The sequence below is a fragment of the Neoarius graeffei genome, chromosome 2 (assembly GCF_027579695.1).
Source record: "Neoarius graeffei isolate fNeoGra1 chromosome 2, fNeoGra1.pri, whole genome shotgun sequence".
In the NCBI taxonomy this organism is placed as follows: domain Eukaryota; kingdom Metazoa; phylum Chordata; class Actinopteri; order Siluriformes; family Ariidae; genus Neoarius; species Neoarius graeffei.
The window spans coordinates 108,762,601-108,781,706 of NC_083570.1; the positions used below are offsets into that span (position 1 = coordinate 108,762,601).

Here is a 19,106-nt window from a genome sequence, read left to right on the forward strand (position 1 = left end):
CGCACTTTGACCAAAAGTTTTTGGACACCTGGACATCTTTACAGCAAACTATGACTGAGGTGTTACTATAGCAACCATGACGTATAGAATGGGAGCATTAGAAAAAGATATCAGAGTTGAGAATTAATCAGCGCTGTAATGTAACAAGTTAATGTATCCCCAATTCATTTTGTAATGAAATCCCGTTTAAAAGCATGTACGTCTCACACACCGAGTATCACTGGCTCGTTAAGTACAGCTGCAGAAGTGGCGTAATGGATCTCCTGGTTCCGCTCGGTGTAGTTTTTCAGGGTTATAATTGCACCTGCTTGACGTGCTCCCGATAAATAAGGTGTTTTTAACCACTGACCGCACCTGACCTGACCTTGTTTTTTTTCTTCCTCCTGTTAGTGGAAATGGGTTTCGTGACACAGGAGCACAATGGAGACGTTTAGTTCTTGATCACCGACCTCGGAGGAAGCGCTTTTAAGAGCAATTAAGTAGATGGAGTCGGCTTGTAATTTTTCTTCACTGGGCTCTGAATAATGATTGCGCATGTGTCTAGTCAGCTCCTTAAAGCTCTTTGAATGCCTTTGCCACATACGGAGGGCTCGATTAACCTCTCTCGGAGCAGACAAAAGCAGGCACGGTGCAGCGTGCTGAGAGTATTGATGGCCTGTTGGGTTTAAGATCCTGGATGAGCTGAAATATTTACAGGACTCGAGATTAAAAGTAGTCCGACTGTCCGGGACAATCAAACATTTTAATCTGGACAAGTCAAATCGATGTCTGCCTTCGGACAGGACAAGTTAATTTTTCTATTTTATTTATTCAAGAGTTGCATCAAAGTTCCAACACGACGAGTTCAATCCCCTCAGTGATCCGGCTGTGGTGGTGTTTATGAAATTCTGAATTTATGAAAGATTTTATCAGTGCTACAATATGCCAGATATCTTGTGGCTGTAGACGACTGAAACGGCGCGTGTTAATTAATCACGACGCACACTTGCTGGTTGTTAAAAGGACTTTTTTTTATGCAGCTTTTTGGTAAATTAAACTTTTGTATTATAATGAAAGATGAAAATCAAATGAAGCCAGATTAGAGTAAATATTTACTCTATATGTGAGTCGCATATTAAATGATCCTAAAGAAAGTAAGAAAGCACAACTTTATTCATCACACACGTGTGAAATTCCTCTCTGCATTTAACCCGTCTGAAGCAGTGAACACACACGTACCCAGAGCAGTGGGTATTAACTTTTGTTTCTACTCCTACATTTGTAAGTAGGAAATGATGTCCAAGGTTTTTATATTTATTTTAAACAGCATGACTGTCAAACCTTTTTTTTTTTTTTTTTGTGTGGTCCGTTTTCCATCAAATCCTGTGCTCTGATTGGGCAAGCATTTGTGAGAGTCTGGTTGTCCGAATCTATTGATTGGTTGCCCTGGGCAATCGGGCTAGTGTTAATGTTGAGCCCCGGGTTCATGGGCTATGAGTGTGTGTTCTCCAGAAGAACCACCTCCTTCTGATCGTGTTAATTTGTACTTTGACTCAAGTTGGGCACTTTGTCCACCTCTGGCGTGTGTGTGGGCTTTGTGAGGCTGGGTTAGGCTGAAGCCAGTTGTTTAATCCCGACTGATCGTCCAGTAGGTTGAGCATCCTGGTGTTTAAGCTTTGAGACACTGACACTGGGTTTGTTGATCTCTCGTCTTTCAGAGAACCACATCCTGGAGGACGTGAACAAGTGCGTGATGGCCCTGCAGGAGAGGGACGTGGACGGGCTGGACCGCACTGCCGGCGCCATCAGAGGACGAGCCGCCCGCGTCGTCCACGTCGTCACCTCGGAGATGGACAACTACGAGCCTGGAGTTTACACCGAGAAGGTTCTGGAAGCCACCAAACTCCTGACTGATACAGGTAGGGATTCCGTGACAGGAAGGGGTTAAACCCCTGAGGTCTGTACAGCAGCGCAGTCATGAAACCCAAACGCCACTCGGTGACGCGGGAAGGCGTTCACGGCGAGACGGAGAGCCGCTTTCATCACCTCGCCGCTCACACCTGGCTTACGGCACTGGGGCTTGTGGGGCCGCGCTCGTCTAGAGAAATAATCACGCCCGCTGTGGCGTCGGAGGGCTGAGACGCTCGGCGTGCCAGCGTCACCCCGCCACCCTCCGCCACTGACGGGTTACAGAGCAGCACGGCGGGCGTTACGCTCGAGTCTGGACGCACAGGTCACTTCCCCATAGGAGTTCCTCCCCAACCTCTCAGGCGCGCTCTCTCTCCTCCTTTCTCTCTCTCCTTTCCTGCTCTTATTCATTTCTTGTTCCTACTTCATTTCTTTTTCTTTCTCTCCTTTCTTGCTCTTTCTTCTTTGCTCATATTTTTTTTCTTCTTGCTTCTTTTTTCTTTCTTGCTCTTACTTTTTTGCTTTCTTTCCCTCGTCTCTCTCCTTTCTTGCTCTTCTTTGCTCATCTTTTTTCTTTCTTGCTCTTTCTTCTTTTTTCCCCTTTCTTCTTTGCTTGTATTTTTTCGTTCTCTTTTTGTTAGTCTCTTTTTTGCTCATTTCTTTATTTCTTGCTCTTCTTTGCCCATCTTTCCTTTTCTCCCCTCCCTTCTTTCTTTCTTTTTTTCTTCCTTTCCTTCTTTCTTTCCTTCCTTTCTTTCTTTCCTCCCTCCTTTCTCTTCCTTCTTTCCTTCCTTCTTTCCTTCCTTTCCTTCTCTTTCTTTCCTTCCTTTCTTTCTTTCCTCCCTCCTTTCTCTTCCTTCTTTCCTTCCTTTCCTTCTCTCTTTCTTTCCTTCCTTTCTTTCTTTCCTTCCTCCCTCCTTTCTCTTCCTTCCTTCCTTCCTTCCTTCCTTCCTTCCTTCCTTCCTTCTTTCTTTCTTTCTTTCCTTCCTTCCTTCTTTTTCTTTTTTTTCTTCCTTTCCTTCTTTCTTTCCTTTCCTTCTCTCTTTCTTTCCTCCCTCCTTTCTTTCCTTCCTTCTTTCTCTTCCTTCTTTCTTTCCTCCCTCCCTTCTTTCTTTCCTCCCTCCCTTCTTTCTTTCCTCCCTCCCTTCTTTCTTTCTCTTTCTTTCCTTCCTTCCTTCTTTCTCTTTCCTTTTCCTTCTTTCCTCCCTCCTTTCTTTCTTTTTCCTCCCTCCTTTCTTTTTCTTTCCTCCCTCCCTTCCTTCTCCCTTTTCTTTCTTTCTTTTTTCTTTCTTTCTCTCTCCCTCCCTCCCTCCCTCCTCCGTACAGGTCCGTGTGTAAGACGTTACTATAGTAATGATAACCGTTAATGACTGATTTAAACCTGAGATCTGTCTCACCTTTTTAATTAAAGAAAATGAATCATGGCTTCAGAGTTGAGGATGAGGGCTCGGTTTGAACCGTGTCAGTGCTTTGGGGGGGGGGACCCTTCAGTCTGAGGAATTATTTTTACTTGAAGCCGTTCCTTTCCAGAAGCCGTTTTATGTAAACGGTGGCCGTTCTGGCGTCACTCGTCCTCGGTACACCAAGGCTGCAAATTTCTTGTCTTTAGAATCTCAATATTTAAATATCTGCAAGAAAACGGAGTGTAAATGGTGTAGAAATATCTTATGAGAAAAGGGCAAGTACGCAGTGGCTCGAGGGTCAAGGCTCGAGCGTGAGGTACGTTCACGTCGCTTCAGATTGAGTTTTCAGCCCACACAATAATCCATGTTTTATATCGTAAAGGTAAATTTATTCCGCAGAGTTTCAGTTCAACAGCAGACGAGGACAGTGCTGTAAAAGCAGCGTTTATCGGAGAACGGCGCATTCAAGTGCAGAGCTGCCTCCCGAGTGTGAGGGTATCGTCCATCACAAACGGCTCTCGTTTTAAACAGTTACGAGAGATTAGCTCGGAGTGTTTGGCCCGTCGTGTCCTCGGAAGAACCCCTGGTCCAGATTAAGATGGCTTCCAGCCCATTCGTGATTTCAGAGCTGGTCTTGGTGTCAAATTTTGATTCTCCAGTCTGCGTTTCAGGATGTAATGGAGCAGTTAAATCCAGCGACATGAGGACGCGTGAGAGAATCTGGAGCTCCAGCTCCCTAAAGCGCCTGAACACTGCGCCCGTTCAAGCAGTCCGTTTTATAAACCTCCGTACGCGACGTGTCTGTCCAAATTATACTCAGGATAAAGGCAGCTGGTGATGAAACGGCAGGAATTACTTCTTGTAAGAATGGCTTATTATTAACGAGGCAGCGTGTTGGTACGTTTGATCACTAAAGCAAATCAAAACCAAGCAGAACAGACTCGTTTGGACCCTGAGCTTCGTTAACCGGCTCTCAATCTGCAAACAGACCCTCAGTAAGAACATCAGAAGGGGTTTAAAGAAGGAAAAGCCCCAACTCGAACCTTCATCTCGGTTTTTACCTGTGGCTTTAGTTCCCGAGTCTCATAAAGATGACCTGCGACTTTAAAGGAGATGCGCAGAGCCTTTATTTTTAAATAAATTTCTGAGCGGATAGTATCTACATCCTTGATTCTTGTATGCTGCGTAAATGGGAATTAAAAAATGTATATATGAGAGTTAAAATTGACCGCAGAGTTGTCATTGGAGCCGCCCCGCTGAGCCAGCCAGCCCTGAGCGCGTGACGTCACTGCGGTAACCGGTTTTAAAGCCGAGGCCTTTTACAGCTACAGACCAAGGTCATATAAATAAAAATTTACGATGAAAGTAAGAAATCTCGTTACCGACTCGCTCAACTAAGACTGATTGTGGGTTGACTCTCATTAAAACAGGATGGGTGTGTTAACTTATGCAACAGACATGTACATGCATGCATTTTCACTGATCAAACGTAAAAGGCTCATTAAATAATCAGATGAACTGAGACGATCACATTCTGAAGCAAATTAAATCTTATACCGTTAACTTAAACACACAACACAAGTTCCATGGATTAATCTAAACGCAGGGAAACAACATGGTGTTTTATATCCAAATGAGAGTCGCAGCTTACCCGTCTGCGTTCTCGCTTCTTGAAGGCTGATTTTGTTTTTGAAACAATCTGACTTTCAGTTTTGTTCATTCGTTTCTTCCACGTAAGGGCGAGACGGCAGCGATATCCAGTTTAGAAATCAGACGGCTGCTCCACTCATTCACTTTTCTCCATACTGTGTACTCCGCCATTACTGCTCGGCTCAGGTAGTTACTAAAACCCGGGACGGAACAGAACGCCACCGGTTTTAGCGGCAACCGCAGGGAGGTCGCTGCCCGAGCGATATGTCCCGTTCCGTCCCGGGTTTTACCAACAACCCTCGGCTCACGCTCTGGGAGAACTGGTGCAACGGAACTTGCTTTCCTTTTCTTGTAGTTTTATTTAATTGTCGGTACTGCACCCTCTTTCAATCCGGGCTTATAGCCAACGCTCCTCAACAGATCAGAGGTCTCGTCCGAGTCTTCAGTAAAACGTGCAGAGCAGAGACCACTTCATAGCCGCCCAATGTGCCCGTGAACTTCTCGCAAAACGCGTCCAAATCTTTGCAGTTTGAACATTCTTGGGCCGTGAATGCAACGTAAATCCACCTTCTGTCGTGTTGCTGCACCGCCAGCAACACATCTGCGTGGCATGGCGATAAATTAGCTCAAAATGGAGGATCGGAGTTGCAGCCAGCTGTGTGTTTTAGTCTAGCGGAAATGGCCATGAGACCGACAGACTTCTTGCGGTGACGTTACGGACGTCAAGGTCATTCACTCAGACCGCTACCTATATAACTCACTTTAATCGTAAAAATTACTATAGTAGATTTATTGTTAACGCTTAAAACTATTCCTGGGCCGTTCTTGAGGTCTGAAGGCGTTTATAAAACAGTGGTTCTGCGTATCTGCTTTAAGACTTTGCTCGTCCTGGCTCGAAGAGGTAACTGATTAAAAGTTCACCCCGAGTGCTCATTAAACTCCAGCGCCCAGCCGGCCGGCCCTCAGTAAATCACAGCGTCGTGTTGGAGCCGTCTCACTGCAGCAGGAATAAAACTCGCGCTCGTTAAGAGAAACCTAGACCTGCTTTTTCACACACGTTCTGTAATTGGAATGAATGATTTCTTTAAGATCTTAAGGGTGTGCCGGGAAGGAATTAATCAGTGGGAGTTAGTGTTAGCACACTGATGCTGATTTGTTTTATTCCTCTTAGACCACAGCAGTTTGCTCACATTATTATAATAAAGTCTATGACAGAGTATGTACATTTTACCCATTTATACTTACTTTTAGCGTTGTGGAACTGCCATGATGGAAGTATCGCCGTTCCTTCTCCAGTCTCTCTGTCGAGGTTAATATGATGCGACTTCATGTTGGAAAGGAGCCACGATGTGGGAATTAGAGGGTTTGGGGGGTCAAGTACTCCTGAATATCTGCAATAAGTTGCTTTATTAATGAAGATGGCACATCAATAGATTGATGTTAGACCCATGGAGCTAGTCATGTAATATGTGTGTGTGTATGATGTTTACCAGCTGGGAGGTCCGTATCGTGAAATACCGGGACCGAGGTCTTGAAAATAGATGAGGTCACGGTATTTCACCATACGGACCGACCGTAAGCTGGTAAATAATATATTTTTTTTTTTCTTTACCAAATTCTAACAGAAAACGAGAGCGCCCGAAAGGGAAAACCGAGCCGAGCCGCCATTTTGAATCCTCATTCACGGCTGTAATGCAAATGGCTTCCTCCTCGGTATACAAGTGCACTTCCATGGCAGGAACAAAAAAACTACATTTTGCCGCCTATGTCGTCCCCTATTTATACAAATAGGAGTCATTCAGGATTCAGCCATGTTTTTGCTCGGCGTTAGCAACAGTTACAGGTTTTTAGCTTTCTCCTGAAATAAAAATGTTTTATTTTATTTCTTCTTCCTCAGGGTAGTAAAACTCGCTTTCGCTGTGAGGCCATTATTAAAAAATGTTCTGTTTCTGGTCCACCGGCCGGGTGAGTGCCGTTTGCGCGGGTGAAATTTTTTTTTTAACGCCAGTTTTTTGACATTTTTTTCAGGCTCGTAAATCTAAACTCGAACTTGACATTTACGCATTCCCAGGGCTTTCCACTAAGGCTCATACTGCCTCCGCTGAGTGCGCGCGCACACCGCATGTCGGGGCCGCGGATGAGTTACTCTCCCCTGATCAACGAAGTCGGCGGGGAATTTGTGGTTATTATCGGTACAAACGGCGCGAATCACAACTTAAATGAGTGCGGTTCAGTTTGACATTACTGTCAGTCCGTTAGATAAACATTTTAATTTTATTAATATTGAAATTTAATATTTAGAGCCTGTGGGCTACAAAAATAATAGTCATTAAAGTAGCCGGCTGGACTTAATTGTGTGGCCGCAGCCGGCGCTTGTGGAAAGCCCTGTCGAATCAGCTCTGCGCATGCGCCGTGCGGCACAAAAAAATGGCAGCCACCATGAAGGAAGGAGATCCGGAGTTTTCAAACATTTGCTGAAGTGTGAAATCGCAAAATGGTATTCTAGCGAACAACAAAATAGTAAAGATTCAGAAAAACAAATAATTCAGTGATCATTTTAATCGTGTAATTTCATCCGAACTCGGCCTAACGCTCGATTTAGAACTACAGAAAGTCCGTGTGTCGGACATTTTAAGTACCTTTGTAAAAGTTTTGCAAATGTTGCAGTCAGCATTTAAAATGCTAACTTAAAGTTTTTGTACAAGTTTCAGTTGATTAAACCGTCATATTTTATTAAATGTGTCTGCTTTTGTAATAAAAAAGTACTGAAAGAAAAAGCAAATACAGCATTGCGATTTCTTATCCATCCATATATATATATATATATATATATATATATATATATATATATATATATATATATATATAATAAAAAAAAATCCCTCCCTCCCGACTGAATTTTTTTGCCCACCCGGTGGACAGGAAACGGATTTTTTTTTTTAAGGATGGCCTGAACACTGTCGTTATCGCTATCCATGCTGTAAAATTAATGCTATTCTCCTGAGAAATGCGAAAATAAATGTTGACAAAAATTGCTACCATGTTTGTTGCTGCTGTGAACGAGCGAGTCGCCAGAGGTCCGTATCCGGGGTCCGTAACCGCTCGCCAGCCAATCAGAGCGCAGGATTTGATGGAAACCGGACCGTGAAGAAAATTAATTATAATTATTCTACCCACATTCACTGGATGTGAGCAGTCGTGCGCTCTGATTGGCTACTCTACTACTAAGATATCAGCTCATATACCGTGAGGAGAGTAAAACAAAATGGCGCAGCGTGTTGCTGAACCAACCAAGGACGAGATAAAAACTCTACTAGAAAACAAAACTCCCAAAAAATGGAATGAGAAGTATTTATTTCCCCCCCCCCCCCCCCCCCCCCCCCCCCCGAAGAATTATTAGAGCATTTTTCACAAATTGATCCTGTCATTTGTTTTGAGAATTACAGAACTGAAATATCCAAGTAACATGTTAAATAAATGTCTAAAGCTATTCTATACCTCGGCAAGACGACACCTTCTACAAAAAAACCCAACTGTTTACTGTATAGTACTAAACTTCAGCAAGTTCTACATTTAGAATGCACAAGCAGTGTTTTAAATCCAGGCTATGCTATTCATCTTCAAATACATATCATGTAATATTATTCTTTCTGCAAAAAGTGCATAAATTTGCCGCAAGCGCGTTTGCGGAAATCGTCCTCATGTGTCCTGCATACAAATCAGCTGCTCGTGCGTTTTTACTCATCTTTTAGTTGCTATCTAAGCAATGTGCAGCAAATTTATTTCTGATGAGGAAATTTTATCAAATATCATAATATTAAACTGCAAAATAATAATAAATCATGTGTTACCAGATGTAAAGTGTCGAAAGCAAGCAAGGTCGTTGTCAATAGGCGAACGCTCCTATTATTAAGACCTTGTGCACTCTTGTAGCGTCTGATCTTGTCTGTGTGCGCAGTGATGCCACGTTTCACCGAGCAGGTGGAAGCAGCAGTGGAGGCTCTGAGCACGAATTCTCAGCCAGTGGAGGAGAACGAGTTCATCGACGCGTCCCGTCTGGTGTACGACGGCGTGAGGGACATCAGGAAGGCCGTGCTCATGATCCGGGTAAAAAAAAAAAACCACACACACACTTTACCCATACTAGTCTGAAAGGCAAAGTAACACAACTATAACTCTAATGTCTGTAAACCTAGCTTTTTCAGTTCAAGTTTTTGAAGTTCAGTACATGGCTAAAAAGTCATGCGTTCAGTTTTTTATTTGCGCTCTGGTCGTGAATCTTGAAGAATGCAATCTTGAAGAATGCAATCAGTATTTCAGATAATAGATTGTTTTGTTGGAAAAGCATACATTTTTTGTTGCAAATTGTCTCGTTGTTGTCAGGACTGTAGCCTGCTGGGGGGTGTGGGTAAATTACCATATGGGCCATTCACATGATGATTTAAGTCTTTTGTGTTTTTTTTCGCGAATCAGCTGTATGATACGAGCTGAGCTCGTGGCTACTTAAGCTGCATACAGGCGTGTGATTTCACTATGGAATGAGGAAGCTAAACAGAGCGCAGAGGAGCTGAAACACCGCGAAGCAAACAGACACACGGTATTTACATCGGAGATAAACATTTCCAGCAAAAAAAAAAAAAGCGCAACCTCGTTTTCCAGATTGAATGGAATACTTGAATGATCGGATGATACACGGACCGTTCTAGGATTACATTCCATCGGAGGCATTGGTGTGTGCAAGGCGCCGTTTCTCTTTCTGATGGGGCAAGTTTATTAATCTATTGCCGCTTTTCCACTACAAACGCGGCTGAGTCGGGCTGAGCCTTGCCGTGCTGAGCGGGGCTGTTGGAGTTGCATTTCGACTACAACCGCGCTGAACCGTGCTGGCTGGAAGTGGGTGGACACATTGGGTGGAGTTAGCGAAAGTGGGTGGACGTCAGGTGATGTCGTTAGGCAGCGCAAACAGTGACATCAGTGAGCTTTTAAGCGGTAGCCTCACGACCCGGATAGTAAACAATAAACATGGAGGACATGGAGTCGTTAGTGTTGCTGGTCTTGGTGCTGTGGCTTGTTGTCACCGGCAACGCGGACAGATACTGGCAAGAGCGTATAGATGAGGCGAGGCGCATAAGGCTTCAGAAATTCTCGTAATTCTTCTTCCGGGTTTACGGTGTTTACAGATCCCAGCGCGCTCGCGGGGCGTGTGTGGGCATGTGAGGACACTCCTCCTCACCAATCAGTGCACAGGGGAGTGTCTGCTCACGCCCCCAACCTCACTCGGCACGGTTTGGCTCGCTTCAGCCCCACTCCAAAACCGTGCGAGTTTTAGGGGCTAAGCAGCGCTGAAGCGAGCCGAGTCGTGCTGTTTTTTGGTAGTCGAAACGCGAGCCGTGTCGGGCTGAAGCGAGCTGAAAAAGGGTAGTGGAAAAGGGCCATAAGGCTGTGTGGTTATTTTTTGCATGTAACGGAGAGTGTTGTGGTTTGGTTAAGCCTAGGTCACAACCGGACGTACGATTTTTTGGCCGTGTGATTTTTTTTTTTTTTTTTTTTTTTTTTTTTTTTGGCGTTTCCCAAATCGCTGCTTTTTTTTTTTTTTCCCGTGGAGAAAGACGCGCGTTGGCCGTAAGTTTGTCTTGCAACCTGAAAAAAACGTAAGCGCCTGTAGAGAGTGAGTTTGACATGACAGAACCTCTGTGGCTCGAAAATCAGCACATCACACGCGCGCTCTCGTGCGTTTCACGCGCGCCCTCCGTGCGTTTCTTGCGTTTTTTGCGTGTAGACCGGCCGTAGGAGCACATACGGCCGGTTGTGACCGAGGCTTTACATGAAACTAGCGTTGTGTTAGTTGTGTCATCATCGTGCTATCTTTCTTTCTCACGGTGTGAGTAATTTTTCAACCACAAAACGTTAAAGTATACTTTAGGACTTATTTTTGTACTTCATAATTGTGTTGGGCATACTTTGCATGGAAGGAAAATTGACGTGGTGATCTCTGTTTACATGAAAGTAGTATCGTGCTAGCTCGTAGGGGGTAGGGCTTTCATTAATGTCATGCAGATGAGCAGCATTATGTGCCCGCCCTGCACCCAGAGTAGCTGAGATGGAAAACTTTGAGGGCGATTTTCTCCCTTTCCTGTTTTAAGAAGTATACACTTTCAAGTTTTCACTTGAAAACTTTGAAGTTTTCACTTTTTCACACAGGGTCATGTAGGTTTGGAATTTTTTTTTTCCCTCCTTAATAATAATAACCTCCGTTTAAAAACTGCATTTTGTGTTATCTTTGACTAATATTTAAATTTGTTTGATCTGAAACATTTAAGTGCGACAAATGTGCAAAAATAAGAAATCAGGAAGGGAGCAAACCCCCCCCCACTCTATCTAGCATTAACGGGCGAGGCGCGAGAGCTGTTTTAATCGCCGTCCGTTTCCTTTTCGCTGCTTTGCTTATTTTAGTCCAGTTACAAGTGCTCGCTTTGCTTGAGGTGGAAACCATGGCGTTCCTATTAATGCTGTGCTGTGATTGGTATATGCAGAAGTACATCAGAGTGGAGCTGATCCATTACTCAGTAATGATCCACGTTTCAGGCAAGCCTGAGAACATTACATAAACGGGTGTTCTGGGCATACATTACAGTTGTTAAAGTAGATGTAGTCTGCCTCGCATTAAAGCTCTGAGCTGTGTGCAAGTCAGCCGTGAGCTCAGGATCACACAACAAACGCGTGATGTTAAGTACAGCTAATGAAAGGATGAATTGGACTGTGTAGGTCTTAAAATAAAACACTCCAGGGTGGACTGGTCTAAGAAAACGATCAGCTTTTGCGTCACACATTGTTGATTATTTGTCTATCACAGCCTGCCTCATCATGGTTTATCCTTGTTATATCACAGCAATTTGTCAAGTTTTTAATTATTAATGAATCCCCCCCCCCCCCCAAGTTTGATTGCATTAAAAATTGTAAAGAAAGGTCCTCAGTGAACAAGCTTTAATCTTACAGCTTCAGGTTGTATTTTATTCCTTATGAAGGAATGACGTACAGATGAAAATGCATTCTTATGGTATGAAGTAGTAGTAGTGAGGTTGAGGCCGGTTAGTTTTTCCTCTCTCTAAATGGTGAAGGAACACATTCGGAGGAAAGCGCTATCCACCCACTTCTGTATACATTTTGTTTTTTGTCACTTGTGGGAAGGGTGGGGTATGACTGTGAGAGGGGGAGGCTGAGATATGAGGGAGGGTGTGATGTATGATGGCAGATAGAGGGGATATGAGGGAGGGTGGGTTATGATGGCAGGAAGGATGGGGATATGAGGGAGAGGGGGAGGCTGAGATGAGGGAGGGTGGGATATGATGGCAGAAGGAGGGGAGATGAGGGAGGAGGGTGTGATATGACGGCGGAAAGAGGGGATATGAGGCAGGCTGAGATGATGGTGGAAGGAGGGGGATATGAGGAAGGGTGGGATATGATGGTGGAAGGAGGGGGATATGAGGAAGAGAGGGAGGCTGAGATGAGGGAGGGACATGATGGAGGGTGGGATATGATGGCAGGAAGGATGGGGGATATGATGGCAGGAAGGATGGGGGATATGAGGGAGGGTGGGATATGATGGCAGGAAGGATGGGGAGAGAGGGAGGGTGGGATATGATGGCAGGAAGGATGGGCAGAGAGGGAGGCTGGGATGATGGCAGGAAGGATGGGGAGAGAGGGAGGCTGGGATGATGGCAGGAAGGATGGGGAGAGAGGGAGGATGGCAGGAAGGATGGGGAGAGAGGGAGGATGGCAGGAAGGATGGGGGAGAGAGGGAGGATGGCAGGAAGGATGGGGGAGAGGGAGGATGGCAGGAAGGATGGGGGAGAGGGAGGATGGCAGGAAGGATGGGGGAGAGGGAGGATGGCAGGAAGGATGGGGGAGAGGGAGGATGGCAGGAAGGATGGGGGAGAGAGGGAGGATGGCAGGAAGGATGGGGGAGAGAGGGAGGATGGCAGGAAGGATGGGGGAGAGAGGGAGGATGGCAGGAAGGATGGGGGAGAGAGGGAGGATGGCAGGAAGGATGGGGGAGAGAGGGAGGATGGCAGGAAGGATGGGGGAGAGAGGGAGGATGGCAGGAAGGATGGGGGAGAGAGGGAGGATGGCAGGAAGGATGGGGGAGAGAGGGAGGATGGCAGGAAGGATGGGGGAGAGAGGGAGGATGGCAGGAAGGATGGGGGAGAGAGGGAGGATGGCAGGAAGGATGGGGGAGAGAGGGAGGATGGCAGGAAGGATGGGGGAGAGAGGGAGGATGGCAGGAAGGATGGGGGAGAGAGGGAGGATGGCAGGAAGGATGGGGGAGAGAGGGAGGATGGCAGGAAGGATGGGGGAGAGAGGGAGGATGGCAGGAAGGATGGGGGAGAGAGGGAGGATGGCAGGAAGGATGGGGGAGAGAGGGAGGATGGCAGGAAGGATGGGGGAGAGAGGGAGGATGGCAGGAAGGATGGGGGAGAGAGGGAGGATGGCAGGAAGGATGGGGGAGAGAGGGAGGATGGCAGGAAGGATGGGGGAGAGAGGGAGGATGGCAGGAAGGATGGGGGAGAGAGGGAGGATGGCAGGAAGGATGGGGGAGAGAGGGAGGATGGCAGGAAGGATGGGGGAGAGAGGGAGGATGGCAGGAAGGATGGGGGAGAGAGGGATGGGGGAGAGAGGGATGATGGCAGGAAGGATGGGGGAGAGAGGGATGATGGCAGGAAGGATGGGGGAGAGAGGGATGATGGCAGGAAGGATGGGGGAGAGAGGGAGGATGGCAGGAAGGATGGGGGAGAGAGGGATGATGGCAGGAAGGATGGGGGAGAGAGGGATGATGGCAGGAAGGATGGGGGAGAGAGGGAGGATGGCAGGAAGGATGGGGGAGAGAGGGAGGATGGCAGGAAGGATGGGGGAGAGAGGGATGGGGGAGAGAGGGATGATGGCAGGAAGGATGGGGGAGAGAGGGATGATGGCAGGAAGGATGGGGGAGAGAGGGATGATGGCAGGAAGGATGGGGGAGAGAGGGAGGATGGCAGGAAGGATGGGGGAGAGAGGGAGGATGGCAGGAAGGATGGGGGAGAGAGGGAGGATGGCAGGAAGGATGGGGGAGAGAGGGATGGGGGAGAGAGGGATGATGGCAGGAAGGATGGGGGAGAGAGGGATGATGGCAGGAAGGATGGGGGAGAGAGGGATGATGGCAGGAAGGATGGGGGAGAGAGGGAGGATGGCAGGAAGGATGGGGGAGAGAGGGAGGATGGCAGGAAGGATGGGGGAGAGAGGGAGGATGGCAGGAAGGATGGGGGAGAGAGGGAGGATGGCAGGAAGGATGGGGGAGAGAGGGATGGGGGAGAGAGGGATGATGGCAGGAAGGATGGGGGAGAGAGGGATGATGGCAGGAAGGATGGGGGAGAGAGGGATGATGGCAGGAAGGATGGGGGAGAGAGGGAGGATGGCAGGAAGGATGGGGGAGAGAGGGAGGATGGCAGGAAGGATGGGGGAGAGAGGGAGGATGGCAGGAAGGATGGGGGAGAGAGGGAGGATGGCAGGAAGGATGGGGGAGAGAGGGATGGGGGAGAGAGGGATGATGGCAGGAAGGATGGGGGAGAGAGGGATGATGGCAGGAAGGATGGGGGAGAGAGGGATGATGGCAGGAAGGATGGGGGAGAGAGGGATGATGGCAGGAAGGATGGGGGAGAGAGGGATGATGGCAGGAAGGATGGGGGAGAGAGGGATGATGGCAGGAAGGATGGGGGAGAGAGGGATGATGGCAGGAAGGATGGGGGAGAGAGGGATGATGGCAGGAAGGATGGGGGAGAGAGGGATGATGGCAGGAAGGATGGGGGAGAGAGGGATGATGGCAGGAAGGATGGGGGAGAGAGGGATGATGGCAGGAAGGATGGGGGAGAGAGGGATGATGGCAGGAAGGATGGGGGAGAGAGGGAGGATGGCAGGAAGGATGGGGGAGAGAGGGAGGATGGCAGGAAGGATGGGGGAGAGAGGGAGGATGGCAGGAAGGATGGGGAGAGAGGGAGGATGGCAGGAAGGATGGGGAGAGAGGGAGGATGGCAGGAAGGATGGGGAGAGGGAGGATGGCAGGAAGGATGGGGAGAGGGATGATGGCAGGAAGGATGGGGGAGAGAGGGATGATGGCAGGAAGGATGGGGGAGAGAGGGATGATGGCAGGAAGGATGGGGGAGAGAGGGATGATGGCAGGAAGGATGGGGGAGAGAGGGATGATGGCAGGAAGGATGGGGGAGAGAGGGATGATGGCAGGAAGGATGGGGGAGAGAGGGATGATGGCAGGAAGGATGGGGGAGAGAGGGATGATGGCAGGAAGGATGGGGGAGAGAGGGAGGATGGCAGGAAGGATGGGGGAGAGAGGGAGGATGGCAGGAAGGATGGGGGAGAGAGGGAGGATGGCAGGAAGGATGGGGAGAGAGGGATGATGGCAGGAAGGATGGGGAGAGGGAGGATGGCAGGAAGGATGGGGAGAGGGAGGATGGCAGGAAGGATGGGGGAGAGAGGGATGATGGCAGGAAGGATGGGGGAGAGAGGGATGATGGCAGGAAGGATGGGGGAGAGAGGGATGATGGCAGGAAGGATGGGGGAGAGAGGGAGGATGGCAGGAAGGATGGGGGAGAGAGGGATGATGGCAGGAAGGATGGGATATGATGGTGGAAGGAGGGGATATGGGGGGGATATGAGAGGGAGTCTCCCTCCCTTCCTGAGAGCATGGCCAATTTTGCGCTCTCGGGCTCCTGGCCACAGATGGCTACGGCAGCATCGAACGCTTTTCTGCTGCGCCACCTGGGATTCCCCCGAATTATGATCTTGTACATTCATGGTGGACCAGTGTCTCTGTTGGCTAGGAGCAAGTAATTAAAAAAAAAATGTACGTCTCGCTTTATTACAGTATCAGAGTTGACTTAGTGATGACTTTGGGTCTCCGGAGTCAGACACGTCTTTAGAAAAAGTTCAATTATAAGGGACGACAAAAACTGAGTTCGTCGAGGGAACAGTGTTATGTCGTGCAAATATAATTCTAATTCGCTTTTAAAAGCGTTAAAGTAACTTGGTACGTTTTTAGTAATTATTACAGCTTCAGGCTACAGGAACAGGAAGTGGAGAGAGCCAAATGTACACACAGTATACAGGTCAGGGTTGTTTTTCTGACCACCATCACTGATGCAGTTAAAACCCACCTGATTGTCTTCCCTATACATTAATAGATGGAGCCTCAGGTTGGGTTAGATTACGTGCAGGTTCATTTCAGGAGGAATGACCCACCTGATTAGCGCCAGGGCTCTGAGTAATAACGTACAGGATCCTCGAGTTTCATCAAGCCCGGAATTAGTGAGCGGGAACGGTTCTGCTGTATTTGCATGATAAGTAATCGATGTCAGGAGCGAGGTCTTAATTCTCCCTTTGTCTTATACCGCGAGAGTGGACAGGGAACCGTGCTGTCGCTCTGGATTGGAGTTCCTCTCCAACCCGTTACCCCATGGTCGTCCACATTTCATTAAATAGCGAAGGTGAGGCCATGAGACGGCCTGCAGCCCCACCGTGGTTCTGCTCTTGCTGGTGAACTGCCCAGAGGCTGCCATTTCCACTGGGTTTCACCATCGTAATAATATCCGTCTGGCCTTGATGGTTTCATGAATTGGCCTTTTATGATGTCGGGTCAAATATGAGGGAGTGTTGTGCTTTGTTGCGCAATCAAACCAAGGCTTGTTCATTCCCCTGACGGAAACCAAAGCTGTGTTCACACTTATACCGGTACGATAGTGGTATAACTGTATCGATACAAAGTATAGCGGTACAGTTTAGTGCATCTGTCCACACTAGCGAGAAATGTTTGCGGTTTTCTTTCACGGTAGTTGAAATGCGCGTGCGCGAAATGTTTCCGTGGTTACCGAGTAACTTCCTTCCGAGAATCTGGCGGATGAAACAACGTGTGTGCTTTTTGTTGTCAGTGTACAGTCTGTATTTCTGGTGGTCATTTATTCAGTCGAATCGTATAAAACGCGCGAGGCAGTTGAGAAAGAAACAAAAAACGAATCTCCCTTTCTCCCCCCTCCCTTTCCCTCACTTTCTCCCTCTTCCCTTCTCTTCCTTTCTCTCCCTTTCTCCCCCTCCCTTTCTCTTCCTTTCTCTCCCTTCTCTCCCCCTCCCTTTCTCTTCCTTTCTCTCCCTTCTCTTCCCCTTCCTTTCTCCCCCTCCCTTTCTCTTCCTTTCTCTCCCTTCTCTCCCCCTCCCTTTCTCTTCCTTTCTCTCCCTTCTCTTCCCCTTCCTTTCTCCCCCTCCCTTTCTCTTCCTTTCTCTCCCTTCTCTCCCCCTCCCTTTCTCTTCCTTTCTCTCCCTTCCCTTCTCTTCCCCTCTTCCCCTCCCTTTCTCCCTCTTCCCTTCTCTTCCCCTCCCTTTCTCCCTCTTCCCTTCTCTTCCCCTCCCTTTCTCTCTCTTCCCTTCTCTCCCCCTCCCTTTCTTCCTCCTCCCTCTTCCCCTCTCCTCCCTTTCTCCCTCTCTCCCTCTTTCCCTCCCTTTCTTCCTCCTCCCTCTTCCCCTCTCCTCCCTTTCTCCCTCTTCCCCTCCCTCTTCCCCTCTCCTCCCTTTCTCCCTCTTTCCCTCCCTTTCTTCCTCCTCCCTTCTCTTTCTCTCCCTCCTCTTCCCCTTCTCTCCCTCTTCCCCTCTCCTCCCTTTCTCCCTCTTCCCCTTTCTCCCCCTCCCTTTCTCTCCCTCTTTCCCTCCCTTTCTTCCTCCTTCCCTCCCTTTCTTCCTCCTCCCTTCTTTCTCTCCCTTCTCTTCCCCTCCCTTTCTTCCTCTTCCCTTCCCTTTCTCTCCCTTCTCTTCTGCTCCCTTTCTCCCCCCCCCATTCTTTGCTCCATGTAGCTCCACGGTCGTTTTGAGCCATTTTGACGTTTTATTTACAGCTGGAGAGCACGGGCGTATTGCTGGAAGACGTAGGAACGGTTCATTGCGCTTGCGCATTATATTTGTATCGATACAGAGCCGCTTCATCTGTCCACACTACAGCGAAGCGCTACAGTACCGATACTGTACCGGTACGAAACCCATACATTTGTGGGTTTCGTACCAACAGTTATACCGCTACAGTACCGGTATAGTTGCTAGTGTGGACAGGTGTTGCGGTACGAAAGTAGTATCGTATCGGTACAAAATCCCTAGCGTGGACAGGGTACAGGAGAATCTTGATCACGTTTGGTCAAAATTGGTCTTTTTTTTTTTTTTTTTCCTGGTTCGTGAAGGAAACTTTCATGATGAAGCAGATTAAATATATATTTTTTTGCATTCCAGTGAAAAGCCAGTGTTTTTCACCAGGTCTCGTTAGAGAGGTATTCTGTATAGAAATAGTGACGCGAATTCAAACTCGAAGCCCCAGAATGCCGTGCATAAATATGATGCGATGTGGTCGTTATGAAGAAGACTCGGTTCAGCTAGTTGGCAATCTGAGAGATGGTGTTGGGGTGAAAGTTGAAGCTGAGAGAGCCGGGTAAAGGACTAAAGCACCGCCGCATCACCTTTTCCTCTTTCGGTAGAGACGATCTTTTTGAACTCGGCGCTTCATTACGAATCAAACGCTCGATGCTGCTGAAGATGACGTTGGTTATAAAAATGAATATGAAAGTCAGTCAGGGAGGATTTTTCCTGAAGCTTCTTCAGGTTCTCCGTTTCCCTCGAGCGGACCTCGTCAATCACCGCGAGGCGATGCACGCTTTTGCCCGCTCAAATGCATCATGGTCTGTGATTTGGAGCTCCATCAGCAGGACTAACAGCCCCTTCGGCGGAGCAGCACCAACAGTCATTTTTATCCCTGTAATTCCTCTATCTGAACAGACGCGCGCGAGTGTGTGATTTGTGCCGAGATGAGTCTGTAACCTGTGTGAAGTGGAACCCTGGCAGTCCCGCCTGTCTGTCTGCATTAGTCGCACAGATTTCTCAAACTGAAGTCCAGTCCAGCGCCGGTTAGCTCAGATGATGCATTCGCATTGAACCGAGGAGAAATCATTCAGTCGCTCAGGGGATCATTTATAACGGGCACAAAGCAGTGCTGCTGTTCTCGCTCTTATATCGGTTTAACAAATCGCTCCTCTCCGCACGTTTATTCCACCACGGATCGTTAGTTACCTTCCTGCTCCTCGTGGACTCTGTAAA

At 48.0% G+C, this 19,106-nt stretch overlaps 1 protein-coding gene across 1 annotated transcript in view; it reads left to right on the plus strand.

Annotated features, from left to right (window-relative positions):
- Positions 1-19,106, plus strand: part of ctnna1 (catenin (cadherin-associated protein), alpha 1) — a 353,364-nt gene that overhangs the window by 261,554 nt on the left and 72,704 nt on the right. The window contains exons 12-13 of the mRNA XM_060915358.1: positions 1,698-1,898; positions 8,899-9,047. Coding sequence (XP_060771341.1) covers positions 1,698-1,898; positions 8,899-9,047 — 350 coding nt within the window. The remainder of the gene's footprint in view (positions 1-1,697; positions 1,899-8,898; positions 9,048-19,106) is intronic.